Here is a 19,312-nt window from a genome sequence, read left to right as displayed (position 1 = left end):
CGATAATAAAACAGTATCTTACTTTGAAATATTAATGTGAAATCCTAATTTCTGGTGATTCTCCACAGCTTTCACCTTCTTAGGAATAATACCTGTAGGAATACGGGAATGTGAGGGGTGTCTTGGCTTTTTTTTTTTTTTTTTTTTCAGTGTTCAGTTGGATTGGAACCAGACATCAAGTAACCATTCATTTTATATGATTTTTTTATTTTGACTGCATTGAGGTGACCCACAGTAACATCTCTGTTCACAGCTTCTATACATTTAGGAAGTCAAACACCTTTCTTTTCAGAGCGAGGAAAACAAATCATTCAAAATAAATATTTATATTTGACACAGCACAATTTTTAAACGGGTTGCGCACACAATTGACCAAAATCAACATTTATCAGTTGTTGATATGCCAATGTTCCACGCTGGTTAGTTGTCTTCATCCCCAAGACAATTAACCTGTGTATTTGGGCTTTATGAGCACACTGAACGTCCTAATCAGGAAAAAGTGATGATTTCCCAGCACACCCATTGCTCCAAGTATCAACACTGCTAGCATTAGGCTACTAGAACATGACAGACCACACCCCTTGACAGCGTCTCTATCTCTCACACACACACACACGCACACAATCCATTATGTTCAATAAAGTACTGAGCTTTTATTGTTTTTTGTGTAGTTTTTTTTTTAACAATCAAACCAATACCACAGTAGTGTACATGGGCCTAGGACCAGAGCACAAAACACAGAATGCTTTCTATTACTCATATTCATATTATCATTATTATTTTTCTTGAATCTAACACACAGACTAAATAAGAGCGCGCGAACCACGGAGTACAGTAATGACGAACCAGCACAACCCGACCAACCATAAGAGTCCCGGCTAAACAGAAGCCCAGTGCAGGGTAACTACATGATGATGACCCCCTGCTTCTTGTTTTGTACCCCAGATCTGAGCAACACTGCGACCCCAAACCTGAATCACACAATTCGATCAGTGAACCCTGCTGATTCGGTTGCAGTTGTCAATAGGATCTGGATTATGTCGATATTTTCTCATGCTTTGGGTAGCATTTAAGATGCCTGATCTGGTCGGTTTAAAGTGTGTCTACTGGTTGAAATATGTAGACACGGGCCCGAGTGAACATTGAGGCAAAGCTTGACACCATTGGTATAGCGATGAAGTCATCTACAAACTATAATAAATAAAACCTCGAGGGCAGGGTTTCACCCAATGGTGATGGGTTATAGACTTTCGAGGCAGCTGGACTCGGAATCACGAACACAGGAGAATCCATGTTATCGGGATTCAAGTAGGCCTAGTGTGCGCTTGTGGCCGTACAATATCCTGACCAATACCCTACGAGGAACTATGTGAGCTACCTTATAGATGGTGATAAACTGATGGTTCATCCAAGTATTTTTTTGAGAGTTCCTTTCTTTTTCTAATGTTTCCAAAGACCTCACAGATGGTTCCGTTTACTACCTGGCAGGTAAGGTTAGATGGGTAAGGCGAAAAAATAAATAATAATAATTAGTTGTTAAGGAGAGTGCAATGCTGGGTAACCACACATTTCAAATTGTATAATTGCCTACACAGTTCTAAAAAATAATGCATAACGTTGGTAGAAAATAGAATAGAACCTAAAAGACACTGGAATCAACTTAAGAATGATATATAATTGTTCAACATGTAACGAGTGCAATACGATAATTACATGCATTAGCGTATTCAACATTATGGCATCATCAAAATCGGCACGTACCCTTACTGCAATACACTTTCTCACCGACTGGAACCAATGTTTACTAGGAAATCGGATAGAAGGGCATAGCGTACGGTTTTAATTGATAATTCGTTTTATGTAAGAAAAAAAGAAAGAAAAGAATCTCTCCAATATGTTTAAGTCACTCTGATTTCCTAAAAAGTCACACCAGTTAAATTATAGCTCTTCAATAAAAAAAAAACAGTCGCTAGATGTATGTTTTGGAAAACCTGTTCCAGAAAATAACCCATTACACTTTTATTATACTTACATCTTTCTTGAAATAATCATTTTAAAGCACTTTGAAATTCACACAAACATGCTGACTTTCATACCTTTATAAGACACACACACACACACACGCACGCACACACGCACACACGCACGCACATAGGCACGCACGCACATACACACACGCACACACGCGTTCAGTCATACACAAATGCGCATAACAAAACCAAACAAATTCACCAACATTAAACCACAACACAGAGACGTCGCTATACATTGACATAGTTGTCATGGTTCCTATCTACATCGGCGGCCGCAACCCTGATTTTACCCAATGACTACGGCTTCCACCTAACCTCGATTCGTAATAGACGAGAGCCTGGAGGAAGACCCTTACAATGGTGGCAGGCCAATCACAAGACCGGGGCTGCGCTTGAGCTGTGTTTAGGCGGACTGGTTTTAACACGAGTCGAAGGGCGGAACGGGGAGCTAATCCGAATGCAAACGCGAGGGAGGGAGCTTGACTGCTAAAAGCAATGCAGTGGGGACAACACTCAGAATTATGGTCTTCAACCAACCATTACCATCCAGAGCATAATCTTTGACTTTGCTGTTTCTTGAACAGTGAAATACAGTCCAGGAAAACATTTAAACATGCCGAATGCTGATTATATGTAGTAATGTCCGCCCCCCGTCCCCCGTCCCCCGTCCCCCCCACACACACAAACATGGCCCTCTTGTCCGTTGTTTCTGTGAGCGCATAAATGTGGTTCGACACAAGTCGTCCACTAGGTGGCACTAAATTGCAACCCCAGGGGTTGATAGCGAGCGAACACTGGGCAGTTTGGCAGCTTCTGCAAAGTAAACATAAATACATATCTCATCCACATAACCCCTCGTTGATAACATCCCTCGTTCTCAAGACAACCACTATCCAGGTCATTGTCTCAAATAACAAGCTATCTATATTTTTTTTATAGATTTCCCTGCCGTAGGCTATAGATTAAACGTTATCATCTTAATGTATTGTGTGGGGTCATCTTTATTTGTCTCTATCGTTACCGGGATACGTCACTTTGATTCATGTTTGGTTGCTGTAACTTCCTAGGCCGACCTCCATTTTTATACCTAGACTGCACCTCGAAAGCCTTACTTTTGGTATTATATATTCAATTCATCTATCCCTCTAGGAAATCGATTGAATCGTGTGAATGGTGATAGATACGCCACACCAAATGCATTGATTGTTATTTGAGACATTGTCAGCTACATATTATAACCTACACACACCTACATACATGTCTACAGCATGTGAGATATTGCACTTGGTCACAAGACAGTCGGTGATGTCGTTGTTGTGTTATTCTACAGCATGGTGAGATCTATCGCTTAAAAGTCAGAATCTTTGAAATACGGCACAGTATGGCAATGACTTTGTCTCTAAGTTCAATAACACATCGATTTTTTACGTTCATTTCGAACGTTATTTCTGTTGATATTTGCTGAAGTTGCTCATCTGTTGATTTTCAGGCATTTCCCATATCCAATGTGTCTGCTGTTCTGAATGTTGAAAGGCTGTTTACATATTATGGCCCATATACTTTGCCGAGCAACCTGTGCACTTCAATAGATCGAAAAAACGATAATCCTATGAACACGTTGGCCACTAGAGAGCACTATCACACCGCCCCTACAACAACAGCCCCAGATCAACAGATGAACAACCTTGATATAACAATGACACCGCACAGAGCAACACAAACATCCACATCCGCTCCCACCTCACCCCCCTAGATCAGTGTTTCCCAACCTTTACGGGCCTATCATCTTGGTTTTTTGGTCTTGCAAAAACTCCTGCATCACCAAATCGCATCTCCTTCCCCACACACCATTTGAAACCCCAACGGCAGGTCATTGTCTTCGTTATCTTTTACAAAAATGCACCATTAGGTAGCTTACATATCTTATAATCTCTAACAACCCCATCTGCATATCAGCAAGCTTATCCCTAGTGGGGTTTGGACCCCCGAAGGTGGGGAAACACTGCCCCAGCGCCTGTCTCTTCAACACTCCCCCCGAACCCTTCCTCCTCCTCCTCCTCCACCACGCAGCGTCTCCTCCTCAACCACCTTCCATGCTCCTAGTAGATGGGGACCTGGTAGGTTGGGGCTGCGTTGTTCTCAGTAAAAGGGGGGTTCTGGTAGGTGTCTGCCGCGCCCTCCACTCCGGCGCTGCCGGCGGTGCCGGTGCCAGTAGTGGTGCCCCCTGGTGAGTTGGAGGGGTAGGGCTGGGCGGGGGCGGAGCCGTCCATGTGCTCGCTGGTGAACAGGGTCATGTCGGTGCCCAGCAGGTACTTCTGTACCGCCCGCACTGTCAGGCCCGCCTGGGGGAGAGGGAGGGAGTGTGCACAGAGGAGAGATAGAGGGGGTGGGTAGAGAGAGATAGGGAGAAGAGAGAGAGAGACGAGGTGGAGGGAGAGTGTGGAGTTATGGGACATACAAAAGGGAGAAAGAAATAGAATAAATTAAAATAAGTGGCTAAATAGCTTACTTAACTAAATTAAGGCTTAACTAACTTGCAGATCTGTCTTGTTCTCGGGCTAGTAATAGTACAATTTCTAAAAAAATTTAGATGTGATGAACAAAAATCTGATTTTGAATTCATGGGATGCCTCAATACATGGCCCAACTGAAGCATTTCTGTGTGTTTAGGTGTGTGTGGATGCATGCATAAGAGTGTGTGTGTGTGTGTGTGTGTGTGTGTGTGTGTGTGTGTGTGTGTGTGTGTGTGTGTGTGTGTGTGTGTGTGTGTGTGTGCGTGCGTGCGTGCGTGCGTGCGTGTGTGTTCCATCCTCACCCAGGTGAGGATGGAAAAGAAAGAGAAGGCGATGGCAGCCCGGGCTGCATCCGCCCCCTGGTTGAGTGGCAGCTCGTCAGGAGTGGTCCGAGACCACTGATTGGCCAAGAAGCAGAAACTCACAAAGTACAGGAAGGCCCAAAAACCTGCCCAGAGAAAGAGCACAGAACAATGAGAATGTATTCATATACTTGCTTTGAAACATCAGGTGTGATTGTACATTTTTGCCCTAGTTCCCCCTTCTAAAAAACAACAACTTTAAACTATTGCTCAATATGAGTTTCCTCTTTCAGACCTAGAAGGTGTCTGATGAAATTCTCTGTGAAGTCGTATCTCCTTAATCTCTAAAGTGTGTTTGTGCGTGCATACGTATTTGTGTGTATGTATGTATGTTGCAAGTTCCCCCAGCCAGTTGTATGCGAATTGGCTGTTCTTTCAATAACTTTTTATTATTAGATCAAAGCACATGAGTGTCTCCCCACACTTGCTCTCTAAAACTTTAAAGCCATAATTGTGGTCACCAAAGGCACATTTTCATTGGGTTCACAAACTCTCTGTCTCTTCTTACTCCATTCATGAATAAGTGCATGTAAGTGTGAACACACTATTGGGTATCACAGTAAGGGGTGTTCTGAAGTAATAGGGGTTTAACACAGCTCCTCCTCTTGTTTTTTAAACATCTAAGGGTTTTTTGTTCATCATGTTCCTCCTTTTTGTTAAGTTAGAAAAGCCTTATACATGAAGTACCTTTTTTAAACGGTGTTTCAAGTGTAAAAAAAAACGGAAAACCGCAAATACGCCCTGGTTCATATCCTTGTGGAGTAAAGTTAGACATAGGATAATAAAATGCCACAGGTAGGAACACATCGGGGCAGAGACAAGGTTTCCCTTAGGAAGGGTAAAACGTAAACATCAGTCTGTGTCTGAAATCCCTCACTAGTTCACCATATAGAGCACTTTTTTTTGGAGCATTGACATTTTGTAGTGCTGTCCGAAATCTGCTGTATAATGTTTCCTACCCACAATGCACCATAACCACAGTGTACAACGGATGTACATTATTTCCGCAGTATATTCCATGAGAGATAGTGGTTCTCTCATTCTTATCGGATTCATCTGGTGACGTATCGGCGTGTTTTTGCGCCCAACACACCTCACGCAGATAGATTTCTTGGGCATGTTCCATGTCCCAATTCCCGCCTTACTCCCTAAATAGTGTGTAGTCTATTGGGACAGACAAACAGTGCCATAGTCATATCATGGCTAGGTTAAACAGATGATTAGGGTGGGGCTAGTATATAAACGATAAGGGAGGATGCTTATGATTACCATTAGGGTTTGATAGGTGATAGAGGGAGTAATTCAGTCCCCCATTGGAGTAATCAATATTATAGTTTGGGCCACCCAAATGAAATTACCTGCCGCAGTCACAATCACCAAATCGTTGTTACATGAAATGAGCAGGGAAATTGAGGGGCAGGTGGCATCTAAAATAGACAGATGTGAGCTGTGTATCATTTTTTTGAGAATATTTTCTGAAGAAATCCATAGCATTTAGGGTGTTGATGGTTATGATGTTGGATTCCAAAACAAAAGGTTCTGGGTTTCTGTCCATAATGTCCTACTGTAACTACCTGTTCTGTTACATCGTGAAAAATAGGTTACGTGCCCACTGCCCATGAAAGTATAGTGGTTAGGGTGGTTGACTCCCAGAAGAGTTATAGGTTAACCCCCCCCCCCATCCCAACCCACAATAACCAGAATTTTCCTTCGACCACTCACCGGAGAAGCCCACCTCCAGCATGACGGCCTTCTTGCGGTCCTTGACCGAGCTGATGGAGGAGAACTTGTAGTCGAGCAGGAAGAAGAAGGAGCAGGCCAGGAGGCCCACCAGGCCCACGAACACGCCGTAGTTGCATGCATCAGCGTTCTTGTTGAACACGCAGTGCAGCCGCTCGCTGCCCATGTTGACGTAGCCCTCATTCACGATGGAGGCGAACACCACCAGCGAGAAGATCTGGCAGGTGGGGGAGGAAAGACAGAGAAAGGTTAGGTGGAGGGAAGAAGGGTTGTGGAGGGTAGGGTGGAGGGATTTGGGAACAGATAGAGAGAGAGGGAAGGAGGGGGAGAGGGATGGATTGAGAAAGGTTTTGAGTGGGGGGGGGGGGGGGGTTGATGGAGGGATGGATGGAGGTAGGAGAGGGAGGTAGCAAGGTAGCAATAAAGGGGGAAAGCGAAGGGGCTTCAAGCTTCCGGACACGTCACCACACACATGTAAAGTCGACGGTGACGTGGAACCTGTTTAGCGATCTATCTGGTCCTCGGTTAGGGATCGAGTGAGACAGCAAATGGTATCCTGCTTACTCACTGGACAACGCCTTGGTCAAACACGCTTAAACAAACACACACACACACACACACACACACACACACACACACACACACACACACACACACACACACACACACACACACACACACACACACACACACACAAACGCACACACACAGACACAAAAAAACACACACATGCACACTTATTCAAACAAACCCACACACACAGCTTTACTGGAACACAGTGACACGCAAGAGCATCTTCTGTGAGCATGCTCAGAACAAAGACATGACCTAATTTCCCCTCTCTCTCCCTCTCTCTCCCTCTCTCTCTCTCTCTCTCTCTCTCTCTCTCTCTTGCTCTCTACGTTAGTGAGTGACTGAAGGATGGATGCTTCCCTGGCCATGAAGAAAATCAATGAGACCTGAGGCAAAGTGTATATGTGTGGGTGTGTATTTGTGTGTGTGTGTGTGTGTGTGTGTGTGTGTGTGTGTGTGTGTGTGTGTGTGTGTGTGTGTGTGTGTGTGTGTGTGTGTGTGTGTGTGTGTGTGTGTGTGCATATATATATATGTATATGTGATTGATTATTACTAATTACTAATGTTTTTAGTAATACTAAATAATGAGCCTGACATCACCAGACATATCAGCAGATTTTTGATTTCCAAGGTACACAATCAAACGGCACATACCTTAATGCAATGGGATGTAATTTGACCTACAAATGATCAGAGCATGAAAAGTGTGACACATCAGTGGCAGCCATCTTGGCTGTTTATGAAAATGCCTCAACGTCACTCCCATAGGACGATCCTATGGTCATTGTATTAAACCAACCCCATATTAGAAATGCAGTTGTGATTGGCCTGACCTCGGTCAAGTCTGCTGGAAATCTGTCTGATTTGAGGTGCAGATCCACATGCTAGAGCAAATAAAACATGAACTTGCAGATCTGTCTTGTTCTTGGGCTACTAAGTAATAGTACAATTTCATGAAAATTGTGATGTGATGAACAAAAATCAGATTTTGAATTTATGGGATGCCACAATACATGGCCCAACTGAAGTGTGTTTAGCATTCTCATGTTATTCGTGTACATGTGGGTTACCCTCAGATTGCCTCTTGGGTTATCATCTTGGGGTATAGCATGTTGGGGTACCATGCTAGGCTACATAGCATGTTGGGGGTTCCTCGAAGACAACTAAGCATTTCAGTGTGCTTAGCATGGTGCTGCTGACAAATAACTTCTGATCTCATCATGTCTAGCTATAACTTAATATAATTTTATATTTTAACTGTCAAAAGTTTGTGTGTGTGTGTTTGGGGGGGGGGGGGGGGGGTGAATGTGTGTGTGTGTGGTTGTTCAATGTTTGGCAGGGATAAGGTCGGGGAAGGATGAGTATTCTCTATCTAATCATAGTTTTAATGCCAATCATTCACAGCTCTTCGAATTAAGCACCCGTCCCACACACAGTTGTCACAAATCTTGGCAGTAGCAATTACTGCAAAATATCTTTGATATTCTCTCTATCTCTTGGCTTTGAACTGGAATGCTCACACTGATCAGCTGACTAACACTGGAGGCCATGTGACACAGACTTGTGTGTGTGTGTGTGTGTGTGTGTGTGGGGGGGGGGGGGGGGGGGGGGCACAGTCATATGATAGAGCTGAAGCCCTTCTAAGACACAGCCTTGCATTGTGAGCATCAAATATTTCTAGAGGAGAGTTATCATTGAGGCGTCACTGAGTTGAATCAAATTGGCAAAGGGCCCATGTAGCTTTTATTTGGTGTATTATCTCCCACATCGTATAAAACAGCTTGGGCCAGAGACGGTTTATTTAGTATATTTTCAAAGGTCACTATGTTCCCTCTGAGATATTCTTAGTGAGAGAGTTAAAGACCTTAGACAAAGTTTGTGATAAAAACCAATCCCACTGCTCATGTGGACACTAGAATAGATAGTTACCTGATGTTATGGATAAAATACATTCAGTGGTGTTATATTTAACAACTAAGTACACTAACAGGGGAGAAGTTACAACCACTCTAACATCAACACACACACACACGCACGCACGAACGCACACACGCGCGCGCGCGCACACACACACACACACACACACACACACACACACACACACACACACACACACACACACTTTCATAACTCATATATATCACAAACCAAGTACAACCTATTGACATCACTAAACATGAGTGGTAACGCTGGTTCGACCATGACAACATATACCTTTATATTAGGCCTTCATGTTTGGGAATTTAGTTGACAGTGATTTGTGGATTGATAATCCCTGACTACAATGTCGAAGGCCTCTTCGGTAGCTTCAAAGAAGCAGCCGTCCATATGTAATGCGGTAAATCAAACGTCATGAAACAACACGTCTCGAGACTTCGGCGTGCGTAATGATAACCGACCAATCAAAGGCGAGGAACGACGGCACCGATCGTGACTACCCGAATAATGATAAACGTTTCGTTTAAATTACCAAAACTCCCGGGAATAAAAAATGGATGTAGGCTATTATATCAAAACAGACTGCTTGATTTTAGACGGGGTAGGACAATTAACAATGGCAATGATATGGCCCCCCGTCAATGGGGATGCTGTAGAATGATCACGGTGGTTTCAGCTTCAATGTATTATGGGTCGATGGGCCGAAAATATTCCTCATCTATTTAGGTTTACATACAACACATTCTGCAAGGCAGCTAATAGGAATGCCCTATTAGTCTCCCAAATGGCAGGCCCCCGACAATTCTGCTCAATTAAAACATAGGCCAAATGGGATGAATTGCATGCAATTATAATGTCAACCAGATTGGCCCATGTCATTGATGTTGTATCTTTTTTTGATAAGGCAATGTCAACCGTTATTTCTTCGTCATAATTTTCCATGCCCTGCAATTACATGTCATTTTCTGCTGTTCGCGACGAAAACACATCGAAGGTCCCTTGCAGCAAGAGAAACAAACCCAGAAGGAAAAACCCATTACTACCGTTCATAATAAGACATTGCCTTACCCACGACAGAACTCTGAGGATGGTCTGTGGTTGCTTAGCAAATGCGATCGGGTCTAGCGTAGACCCAGTCCGACCCGCTCCAAAAGATCCGACTCCGTCCATCTTCTCTCACTCTCTCGCTCTCCTCTCAACACCACGCTCGCGGCTCCACGGCTGGGTGGGCTTCTACTGTAGGGACTGGTCCTCCTGCGCGCGCTCCATGCGCACTGCACGGGCAACTGCTGCTGGGCGTGGGCGTGCACAATCGACGTGTGTACCCTTCAGTTAGTGTGCTTTCTTTTTCCCAATTACAGCTAGATCACCAGCAGCACGCGCTATACCACTTCACCGCCTGGACACTATTAAAAGGATAACCAAGGTGGTATGTTCTTGTTGTTGAACGCAAGATGATCAAATGGATTGATTTGCCTCTGATGATGAGAGCAGGCAGTGCGGTTGCTCTACTGGGGAGGGGCAAAAAATACGGCGATTTGATGGTGTCTTTTACGGCTGAGCGAGCAGCGAGCTCCGTTTTCATGAATATAACCAAGCGTCACATGTGCCGCCTTCACCCAGCAGAGGGCGGAAATGTATTCCTAGTACTACTGACCGCAAAAGCGTTGCAAATTTATAAGAAATGTACAAAAAAATCCTATTTAATTTATGAATACGTTTGTTTAGAGTAATATACAAATACACAAAGTTGCAAAGAGGTGTTAAGAACATGATCAATGGGGAGGTTCCAAAAATTAACCACTGTTTCATTATGAGTGTTATTGATTTTTAGAAAGGGTTGAGTTCCATGAGTTGGAGCCTGAAGAGAAAGGACACAAAGACAAAAGGGAACATGTGTCCATATTCTTTTAACTGTAACCAATTTCCAGCAATTTAATAGATTAAAACAGATCTGAAAATGTACAAAGGACACGCGCACACACACACACACACACACACACACACACACACACACACACACACACACACACACACACACACACACACACACACACACACACACACACACACACACACACACACACACGACTTAACAATGGCCATCTTTTTTTGTTTATGAATAACCAGATGACTCGGCTAACAAGGATTACCAAAAATATAAAATTTTCTGAGTAGATGATTAAATTAAACACTTAAAATCAAATGTTAAATTAACAATGCCATATATTCCCCCCCACAAAAAAATAAGTTCCAAAAATAAGTTGTTTTTTCACAGGTTTTACTCGATTGTCGAATGTCTTTGTAAATGCCTGAATTGGGTTGCGTTGAAAACATCTAATGGGGACATCGGAGAACAATAATATAATTTTTTGGAAATTATCCTGGGAGAGGTCAAGTGTTAAGCGGAAAACCGGTTTCTATTTTGTTCCACTGGGGAAAATATGCTTTAACCACAAGTTCCTCTCCCTTCCTTCCGGAATGTCAATCAATCGCAAGAACCATCCTTCCAGCCGTCTCTCCAACGCTCGTCCACGCGGGAACAGTCAAACTGGGGCTTGCCCAGCCGGACATTGACATCATTATGGAGACAACAGAGCCACTGAGAGAGGGCCTGGCGACTACTTGCATCCGGCTGATTGGTTGTCAACCTGTGGATGAGAGAATACGTCATTAGAGAAAAAAAAAACTGCTGGCAAGATATTCAAAGAAAATCGAAGTCGAAAAGTGATTTAGACTATAATATCCTGCCTCTCATCATGACTCTGTGTCCATAATGTATTGATATTATATTGTAGATACTGTCGTTGAATATGTGTTGTGTAGTAGGGTAGTACTGGGACCTCACCTGCCCCTGAGGTCCTGGGCACATTCATCACAGGGAAAGAACTTGGAGAAGAGGTTAATGAACTGTCCCATCTCCTGCTGCTGCGTCTGGGAGGGCCGATCTGGGAAATACGCGGCCATGGTGTGGAGAAAAGACCAGGTGTTACGTCCTAACTCTTCCCTGTCCAACGGACACTGTGGATCCACCTCTGCCCGGCTGCCTGAATTGGTCTCCTGGTCATGGGAAGATAAATGTTGAAGAAGTATTCGGATAACTACCAAAACAAATAAACGATACAAGGAATAGGTCGAATGGACTCATGCAAACATCTCAAGAAATTTGAAGCATCATTATGTAATTTTCTGAATTACTTAGTTACTGTCATTCATATTATTCACTGACATGTGTTTATCCTACGCAGAATTAAATACAATTAGAAAAGGACCGTTTGGGTTAGTTAGCTCAGTTAGCTCCTTAATATGTGAGAGGGGGACAGAATAAACGACTAACTTGTGAAACCATAATGAACTCCGATCACCTGTGTTGAATTAGTTGGCTGCTTATCCTGGACTTTCATCCACGATTTGAAGTCCGTACAAGCCCTGCATGGTTTCTTTTTAGGATCTCCGATTTGCTCCTGCTCTTTAGTGGATCTTTCCTCAGAAGATTTACCTGGTACCACAAACGGGAATCCTTCAAACCCAGGAGAACTGGACGATGATGTTGGTCTCGCTCCTTGAGACGCAGCCATATTCGCTCTATGGACTTTCAATGACACAGAGCTTGTAATGATGATGTATTTTGGCTAATGATAAACATTTAATTTATTTTGACGAAAATATCAGTGATTATGTATCTTGCAAATGTCGCTATTTTCTGAATTGAAAAGAGTAGTTTTAATGTATAAATTCCTAAAGATATATTTTGGTTAGTCGAGAATTGGTTTGTTCCGGAACTTGATGCGCATCGAACTATTACTTCCGGTGCGTGATGTCATACCCGTTCCTTTTTCCTGCATGCTGCCAAGTGTCAACGAAATCAAAGTGTAAATTTCCACATTTCTTGAATAATTTGAAGGGTTTTTCATACTGTTTATTATTCCTGACTGGTACATTAAAGCACCATATTTGTATTGCATCCTGAGGATTTTCTCAACTGCTATTTTTGTCATTGTATTGCTCCAGCTAGCTAGCAAGTTTGCTAATAAATAACGTTGAGTTTTCTGACACGTTGACATCTCTTATAATGTTTCTTCTTCATCAAAAGGGATTTTCATTACGGGTGTGATCGATCTGCCTTGTCACAATGGGCATTTTGGACAAAATCGGGGAGATCGAGAGAGAAATCTCTCGAACTCAGAAAAACAAAGGTAAGGCTCTCGTCGGCCAGTCATGCAGTCTATCAGTAGTTGTTTCCTGAGCCTAAATGTAACTACCTTCTGAGGACGGCCAAATCAACTAACTGTTAAAGTATGAATCCCATTTGTCATCATTTTAATCTTTTTTGTAATGTCTTTTTTCGGACAAATACGATTATAAATCCCTCTGATTAAAACCATCCAGGATGAATTAACTTTATTCCATTCATGCACTCAGCCACTGAGTACCATCTTGGCTTGCTGAAGGCCAAGCTTGCGAAATACAGAGCTCAGCTTCTGGAGCCCTCCAAGACTGCGGGGGCCAAGGGAGAGGGCTTCGATGTCATGAAGTCTGGAGATGCCCGAGTGGCTCTTATCGGTTTCCCATCTGTTGGTAAGGTAGGTTCACAGAATTGACTGGGAAGGTGGACCCACACCATGTCAACAAAACTGGGCTCCCGGAAAATCCATGTCTTGAATTTTAAAACTACAAAAATAGTTTTTCTCAATGCATTTTAGCTTGAGCCACACCAAGATACATTGTGTTTCTGCAGAGGGTGCGTGACTGGTTAACATGAGACGTGCACACCGTTTCTGTTATTACATACAAAATTGATATAACGCTTAGATATGTCAGAGAGCTTTAGTAAGGTGACAGTTTTTCATTTTGACAAACAAATTAAAAGTTGCAAAGTTTTTGGCACATTTTTCTGACTGTACTTTTCTGTGTCCTGTAGTCCACCTTCCTCAGCTTGATGACGTCCACCGCCAGTGAGGCTGCCTCCTATGAGTTCACCACTCTCACCTGTATTCCTGGTGTCATAGAGGTATGGCTACCTTCTTATTTCACACACTTTCTTACACGTCCTTAATATTCTACCTTTGCCGTCCATTATCAGTTCAACATCCTTTTTGAGTTTTGAGGAGATCATTTTAATCCCTTTCATTGAGTAATGCCCATCTATTTTGTATGCTTATAATTTTCCAGTACAAAGGGGCCAACATTCAGCTGCTTGATTTACCAGGAATCATTGAGGGCGCTGCCCAAGGTAACGTCCATGTTCCTTTCACTTTTTTCTTTTCTCACAATATCAAACCAATTTTTTATAATCAATAATATTGCATTATTGTTGACTCTGAGTGGTGACTGCCATATTTCTTCATTAATTCATGGTTATTATTGATAAATTCTGATTCTGCTGGTAAATATCTCGGAGGCTGGGCTGGCTCTATGTCTATCCTTATGATTTTGAATTTTTATAAAGATGTGTAACTACAGTGTTTGATCAAACTTTGACCGTCCCAAGGTAAGGGTCGAGGTCGGCAGGTCATCGCCGTGGCTCGTACAGCCGACGTAGTCATCATGATGTTGGATGCCACCAAGGGAGGCGTCCAGAGGTAACCATGGGAACCTGAGTGTAGGGCTGCTGTGAAAGTCAACTGGTAGAGCACAGTATCTAAACGGGCACTCCGCCAATGTAACACATTGAGGCTCCCGTTGGGGTGTTGGGAAAGGCTTCTCAGAGAATTGTTTTAAACATTTCCAATATAACCGGTGTAAGTAGATGTAGTTTGCACTAGGTTGCACCAAGACGCGTCCTGCATTGCTTTTCTATGTTGTTGGGCTCTATATCTGCTCTAGATGCTGGGCTCTGCCACGGCCGCAGGCCTCTGCCAGAGCGCTGCGGCCGCTCCCTGTGAATGAACAGCAAACTAAACGGGGTGACTTGAGGAGTTTTCAAACCCATCCACAGTCCATGGTGTATTCGCCAAATCAGCTCTCAACGGCCTATAGTCAAAATATTCTCCTTACCGACGATGGATCAAAGTGATCAGAACGTGTTATTGTTTGCACTAGAGGTCTGCATTGGGATTGGGTCCCGCCGGGTCCCGTTGGACCCAACCCAAATCTCGCGGGAGCGGGCGGTTTGAACTTTGCTGCGGGCGGGAACGGGCGGGTAAAACAAAACACTGCGGGTTCAGGTCTAACTTAGAAAAGAGACAATATCCTCAATCACTGCGTGATTATATAAAGGTAGAAAAATAAATAAAATAGGCCTACAGAAGAGGAGAATAGAATATGAAACAGCCCTTATTGAATTGAAAAATGAAAACAACGAAATAGGAGCGCTAGACCAGTGCGTCAAAAGACACGCAGCCCATGAGTCTCTTTTTAATAGCCTATATAATTACGTGTTTTCTCCTGCGGGACAGGAGAAGACACAAAATCAATGCATCTCTATTATTGTGCGGGCATAAATTCTCAGAGTTTTGCAGGTGCGGGCGGGAGTGGACATGCACATTGCGGGAGCGGGCGGGAGTGTAACACACACGTTGCGGGCGCGGGCGGTAATGGTCAGAAAATCAGCGGGAGCGGGCAGGAGCGGGATGAAGAAAACAGTCCCGCGCAGGTCTCTAGTTTGCACCTAGTGTAAACAACACCTTTTCACACAGAAGTTGTATATTGGATGTGGCACAACGTTCTTTAAAAACTATTACAGGGGACATATTATACCACCAGGTGTGAGTGTGATTAGCCGTTAAAAGAGATTTTGAAAATCGGTCTCATCTGACATCACAAGTGGCCGTGTCCACCTGTATGTGTGCTGGATAGATCAGTCTACCAGCCTACCCAGTGGACTGTAGCAAACGTTGCTCATTTATCCGTCATACCTCTAGGTGGACACACCCACTTGTGATGTAAAAATGTACTTGTGATGTAGAAAAAAATAAAGATTTGAGTGACAGCCAGTCAAAATTGTGTAGGGGCCGGGCCAGTATGCTTCGGATCAGCACTTTTTTAAAACTCGGAACCATGATGTGTCTGTTTATCTATGTTGTGCAAAGCGTGACTAAGGGGATGCTGTATTTTCTTGCCTGTGGTAAAGCATGTTGATATTTATGCGGGAATTTTTTAATTTCCTTTTCAGAGAGCTTTTAGAAAAAGAGTTGGAGTCTGTTGGCATCAGGCTAAACAGCAAGAAGCCAAATATTTACTTCAAGGTAAAGTAGAACTTTGTCTTACTTTGTTTTAAATCTGTATCATTAAGGCTTGTCGCAGTCTCTCATTATTACATGAACGATTTCAAATCTAATCACTGTTGTCAATAATGTTTACTATTGTTCAGCACCGTCTTGTCTCCGATCTGAATGCTTAAATGCAGAATTCCTAATTCTATTTTCTCAATGTTAGCACAGCCAATGCCGGGTCTCAACCTTGTTTTGTGTATGTCTTCCCCTTGTAGCCCAAGAAAGGTGGTGGCCTCTCTTACAACTCTACAGTCCCTCTCACCATGTGCTCAGAGAAGCTGGTGCAGCTCATCCTCCACGAGTACAGTATCCTTCCCTAAACCTGTCGCTGGTTTGATCCCTGGTTCCTCTAAGCTAACTGTGGCAACACTTGGCGGTTCCCTTGCATGATTGACATTCTTGTGTGTATGAATGTGAGGCACTAATTGTGGAGTGCTTATAGTGGCCACAGGTTAAAAGAGGGCTGTATTATAATTTCAGCATAAAAGCAGATCGCGCATTTAATCTGTAAGTACGTTTTTCCCTCTCATACACTTGTGCAATATAGGGGCAGGTTTATGTAATGGCTAGAGTGCTCCACACCAAATCCAAAGAGTTCTGTGTTAGATCCCCAATCAAACCAAGGAAATGTGTGCCTTTAGGTGTCCTAGGGCAAGAGGTCCCTACCAGTGATCCCTTCCTTAATTAGATGTATCTGAATTCACCGTAAATTTCTCTGCATAACTGCATATCTAAATAGTAATAATAAATGGCAGTATTGCTGTTTGTGTCCCATCATTCTGTCCCACCATTTTTGTGTGTGTGCATCCCTGCCTAATCCGTTACCGATCGACCCTGGCAAGATGGTATTCAATCGAACTCCTTAACCTGTAATCCTCCAGAAATCTTCAACGCTGAGGTGCTCTTCCGCGAGGACAGCACGCCAGATGAGTTCATCGACGTCATTGTCGGGAACAGAGTTTACATGCCCTGCCTTTACGTATGTCCTTGGATGGGTTCAGATCTTTCCACTCACTGCGTGTTGCTTTGTCTTTTGGCTTTGCTTTGAGTTAACTAACTTTTTTATGTTTTTATTTCTATGTAGGTTTATAACAAGGTGGATCAGATATCCATCGAGGAGGTGAACCGTCTAGCCCACGTGCCCAACAGTGTTGTCATCAGGTTTGTGTTAAGTGTGTGTGTGTGGTAATTGTGCTAAGTGTATGTGAGGGATGATCAGCATTGGGATAACCTGTATTTTGTTGAAAAGTGACTATTGGGCTTGCTGTGCAAATCTGTATGCAGTCAAAATCTAACACAGTATATACAGGCTACAGACATTTTGTTCGATGGTTGTTTTCTAATTGGCTTAATGTAATTTGATTAATTTATTTTCTTTTAAATCGATTCTTTTGAGTGAATATGGTCACAGGTCTGAATCAGAGAGGTCAGGGTTCCCTACTTGATCAAGTGGCTCTTTCACACAGTATATAAATAAAGTTGTGTTTCCATGTGCTTTCAGTTGTGGGATGAAACTAAACTTGGACTACCTTCTGGAGACGTTGTGGGACTACCTGGCCCTCATCTGCATTTTTACCAAGAAGAGGGGAGGTGCGTACACACACACACACACACACACACACACACACACACACACACACACACACACACACACACACACACACACACACACACACACGCACACTGAATGAGAAAGAATCCCAGTAGGATGTGAAATGTGAGACTGTTTTCCTTCAGAGCGGCCGGACTTCGGCGATGCTATCATTATGAGAAGAGGAGCATCTGTAGAACATGTGGTGAGTTTAACACATATAATGTACACACATACACACACAGCTGTGTTTGTATACGCACTCACTTTTAGACGCATAAAAACACACTCGTACTTAATTATACAAGGTGGAAAATGTGTAATTGCCTATAGAGAAACATGCAGACAACATAAATACATGGGGTGATCGCTGAAGTTAATTAGTCTGTTATTTTCCCCTTCTCTTCTCCTCGCAGTGCCATCGGATCCACAGGACCTTAGCCGGCCAGTTTAAATACGCCTTGGTCTGGGTAAGTGCTCTCTCCACCGTCAACTTCCAAAACGTTTTGTTAATCCATTACTCCTGTATGTGGACTTTTGATAAATGGGAAATTGAATAGTGCTGGTCCTTGGTAAGAGGTTAGATGTTGACCGTTTCTTGACTGTTTTCTTCCAGGGCACCAGCACCAAGTACAGCCCCCAAAGGGTGGGGCTAACACACATCATGGAACATGAAGACGTCATCCAGATCGTTAAAAAGTAAAAATGGAGTCCTCTGATTTGACAGAGGAGAGACTGAATGGGAGGGGTCCCGTTCACATGGGAGGGGCTGAAAGGCAGAAGAGAAAAACATTGTACAGTATACAGTGAATTATACAATGACATTAAAGCTGCCTTCTTTCATTCTGTTTTTATGTATGAAATTCTAAACCGGTAACTGTTCGTCTGGAATCTCCCAGATTACTCTGGCTCCCATGAAACGGCATATTTAACCTTTCGATTAAGTTTGAGACAGATGCGTTGAGACAAAAATATTAAACTCAAATACAAAAACAATAATGTACCATGTTTAATATTTACATTTCCACATGTTTTGATACTCTTGTAATATGTTATAATATGCCTAAACCCTTAGGAATGGTGCATTTTATTGATTAAGAATATTTCAAATGCTTGTTCTTGTAGATTGCCCCAACTTAAAAAGCATAATTAGTCTACAGACATTTTGATACATCCTCGCCTTCTTTGCGGCTAAATAAAATATAAAACATACAGTTTCTAAATCTATTTAGGGTTAGGGTTACTCCATTAGACACGTATCTATAATATATTTAATTCTTTGTAATTTCTACATCCAAATGAATTCGTTCTCCCCCATCGTCAACAGGTGTGTATCACCTTTGACCTC

General features: G+C 43.0%; 3 protein-coding genes across 3 annotated transcripts; 1 reads left to right on the top strand and 2 right to left on the bottom strand.

The window, feature by feature from the left end:
* Window positions 1-195: 195 nt before the first annotated feature.
* syngr3a (synaptogyrin 3a) lies at window positions 196-10,703 on the bottom strand. The gene is made up of 4 exons (XM_030349371.1): window positions 10,228-10,703; window positions 6,631-6,865; window positions 4,849-4,994; window positions 196-4,375 (listed from the first exon to the last, which is right to left on the bottom strand). The coding sequence occupies exons 1-4, from the start codon at window positions 10,327-10,329 to the stop codon at window positions 4,133-4,135; spliced, it is 726 nt and encodes a 241-aa protein (XP_030205231.1). The 5' UTR covers window positions 10,330-10,703; the 3' UTR covers window positions 196-4,132.
* Window positions 10,704-11,052: 349 nt separating this feature from the next.
* Window positions 11,053-12,933, bottom strand: gfer (growth factor, augmenter of liver regeneration (ERV1 homolog, S. cerevisiae)). The gene is made up of 3 exons (XM_030349381.1): window positions 12,525-12,933; window positions 12,008-12,219; window positions 11,053-11,810 (listed from the first exon to the last, which is right to left on the bottom strand). Exons 1-3 carry the CDS (start codon window positions 12,735-12,737, stop codon window positions 11,648-11,650), a joined length of 588 nt encoding a protein of 195 aa, XP_030205241.1. The 5' UTR covers window positions 12,738-12,933; the 3' UTR covers window positions 11,053-11,647.
* Window positions 12,928-18,960, top strand: drg2 (developmentally regulated GTP binding protein 2). Its single transcript, XM_030349347.1, has 14 exons — window positions 12,928-13,031; window positions 13,253-13,355; window positions 13,582-13,742; window positions 14,081-14,170; window positions 14,332-14,392; window positions 14,651-14,741; window positions 16,274-16,346; window positions 16,589-16,679; window positions 17,255-17,352; window positions 17,458-17,534; window positions 17,875-17,963; window positions 18,111-18,169; window positions 18,381-18,434; window positions 18,581-18,960. The coding sequence occupies exons 2-14, from the start codon at window positions 13,292-13,294 to the stop codon at window positions 18,665-18,667; spliced, it is 1,095 nt and encodes a 364-aa protein (XP_030205207.1). The 5' UTR covers window positions 12,928-13,031; window positions 13,253-13,291; the 3' UTR covers window positions 18,668-18,960.
* Window positions 18,961-19,312: the final 352 nt, after the last annotated feature.

This window comes from Gadus morhua, chromosome 2, assembly GCF_902167405.1.
Source record: "Gadus morhua chromosome 2, gadMor3.0, whole genome shotgun sequence".
NCBI classification, from domain to species: Eukaryota; Metazoa; Chordata; class Actinopteri; order Gadiformes; family Gadidae; genus Gadus; species Gadus morhua.
Note: the sequence above shows the minus strand (reverse complement) of the source record. Positions and strands in the feature narration are given on the sequence as shown.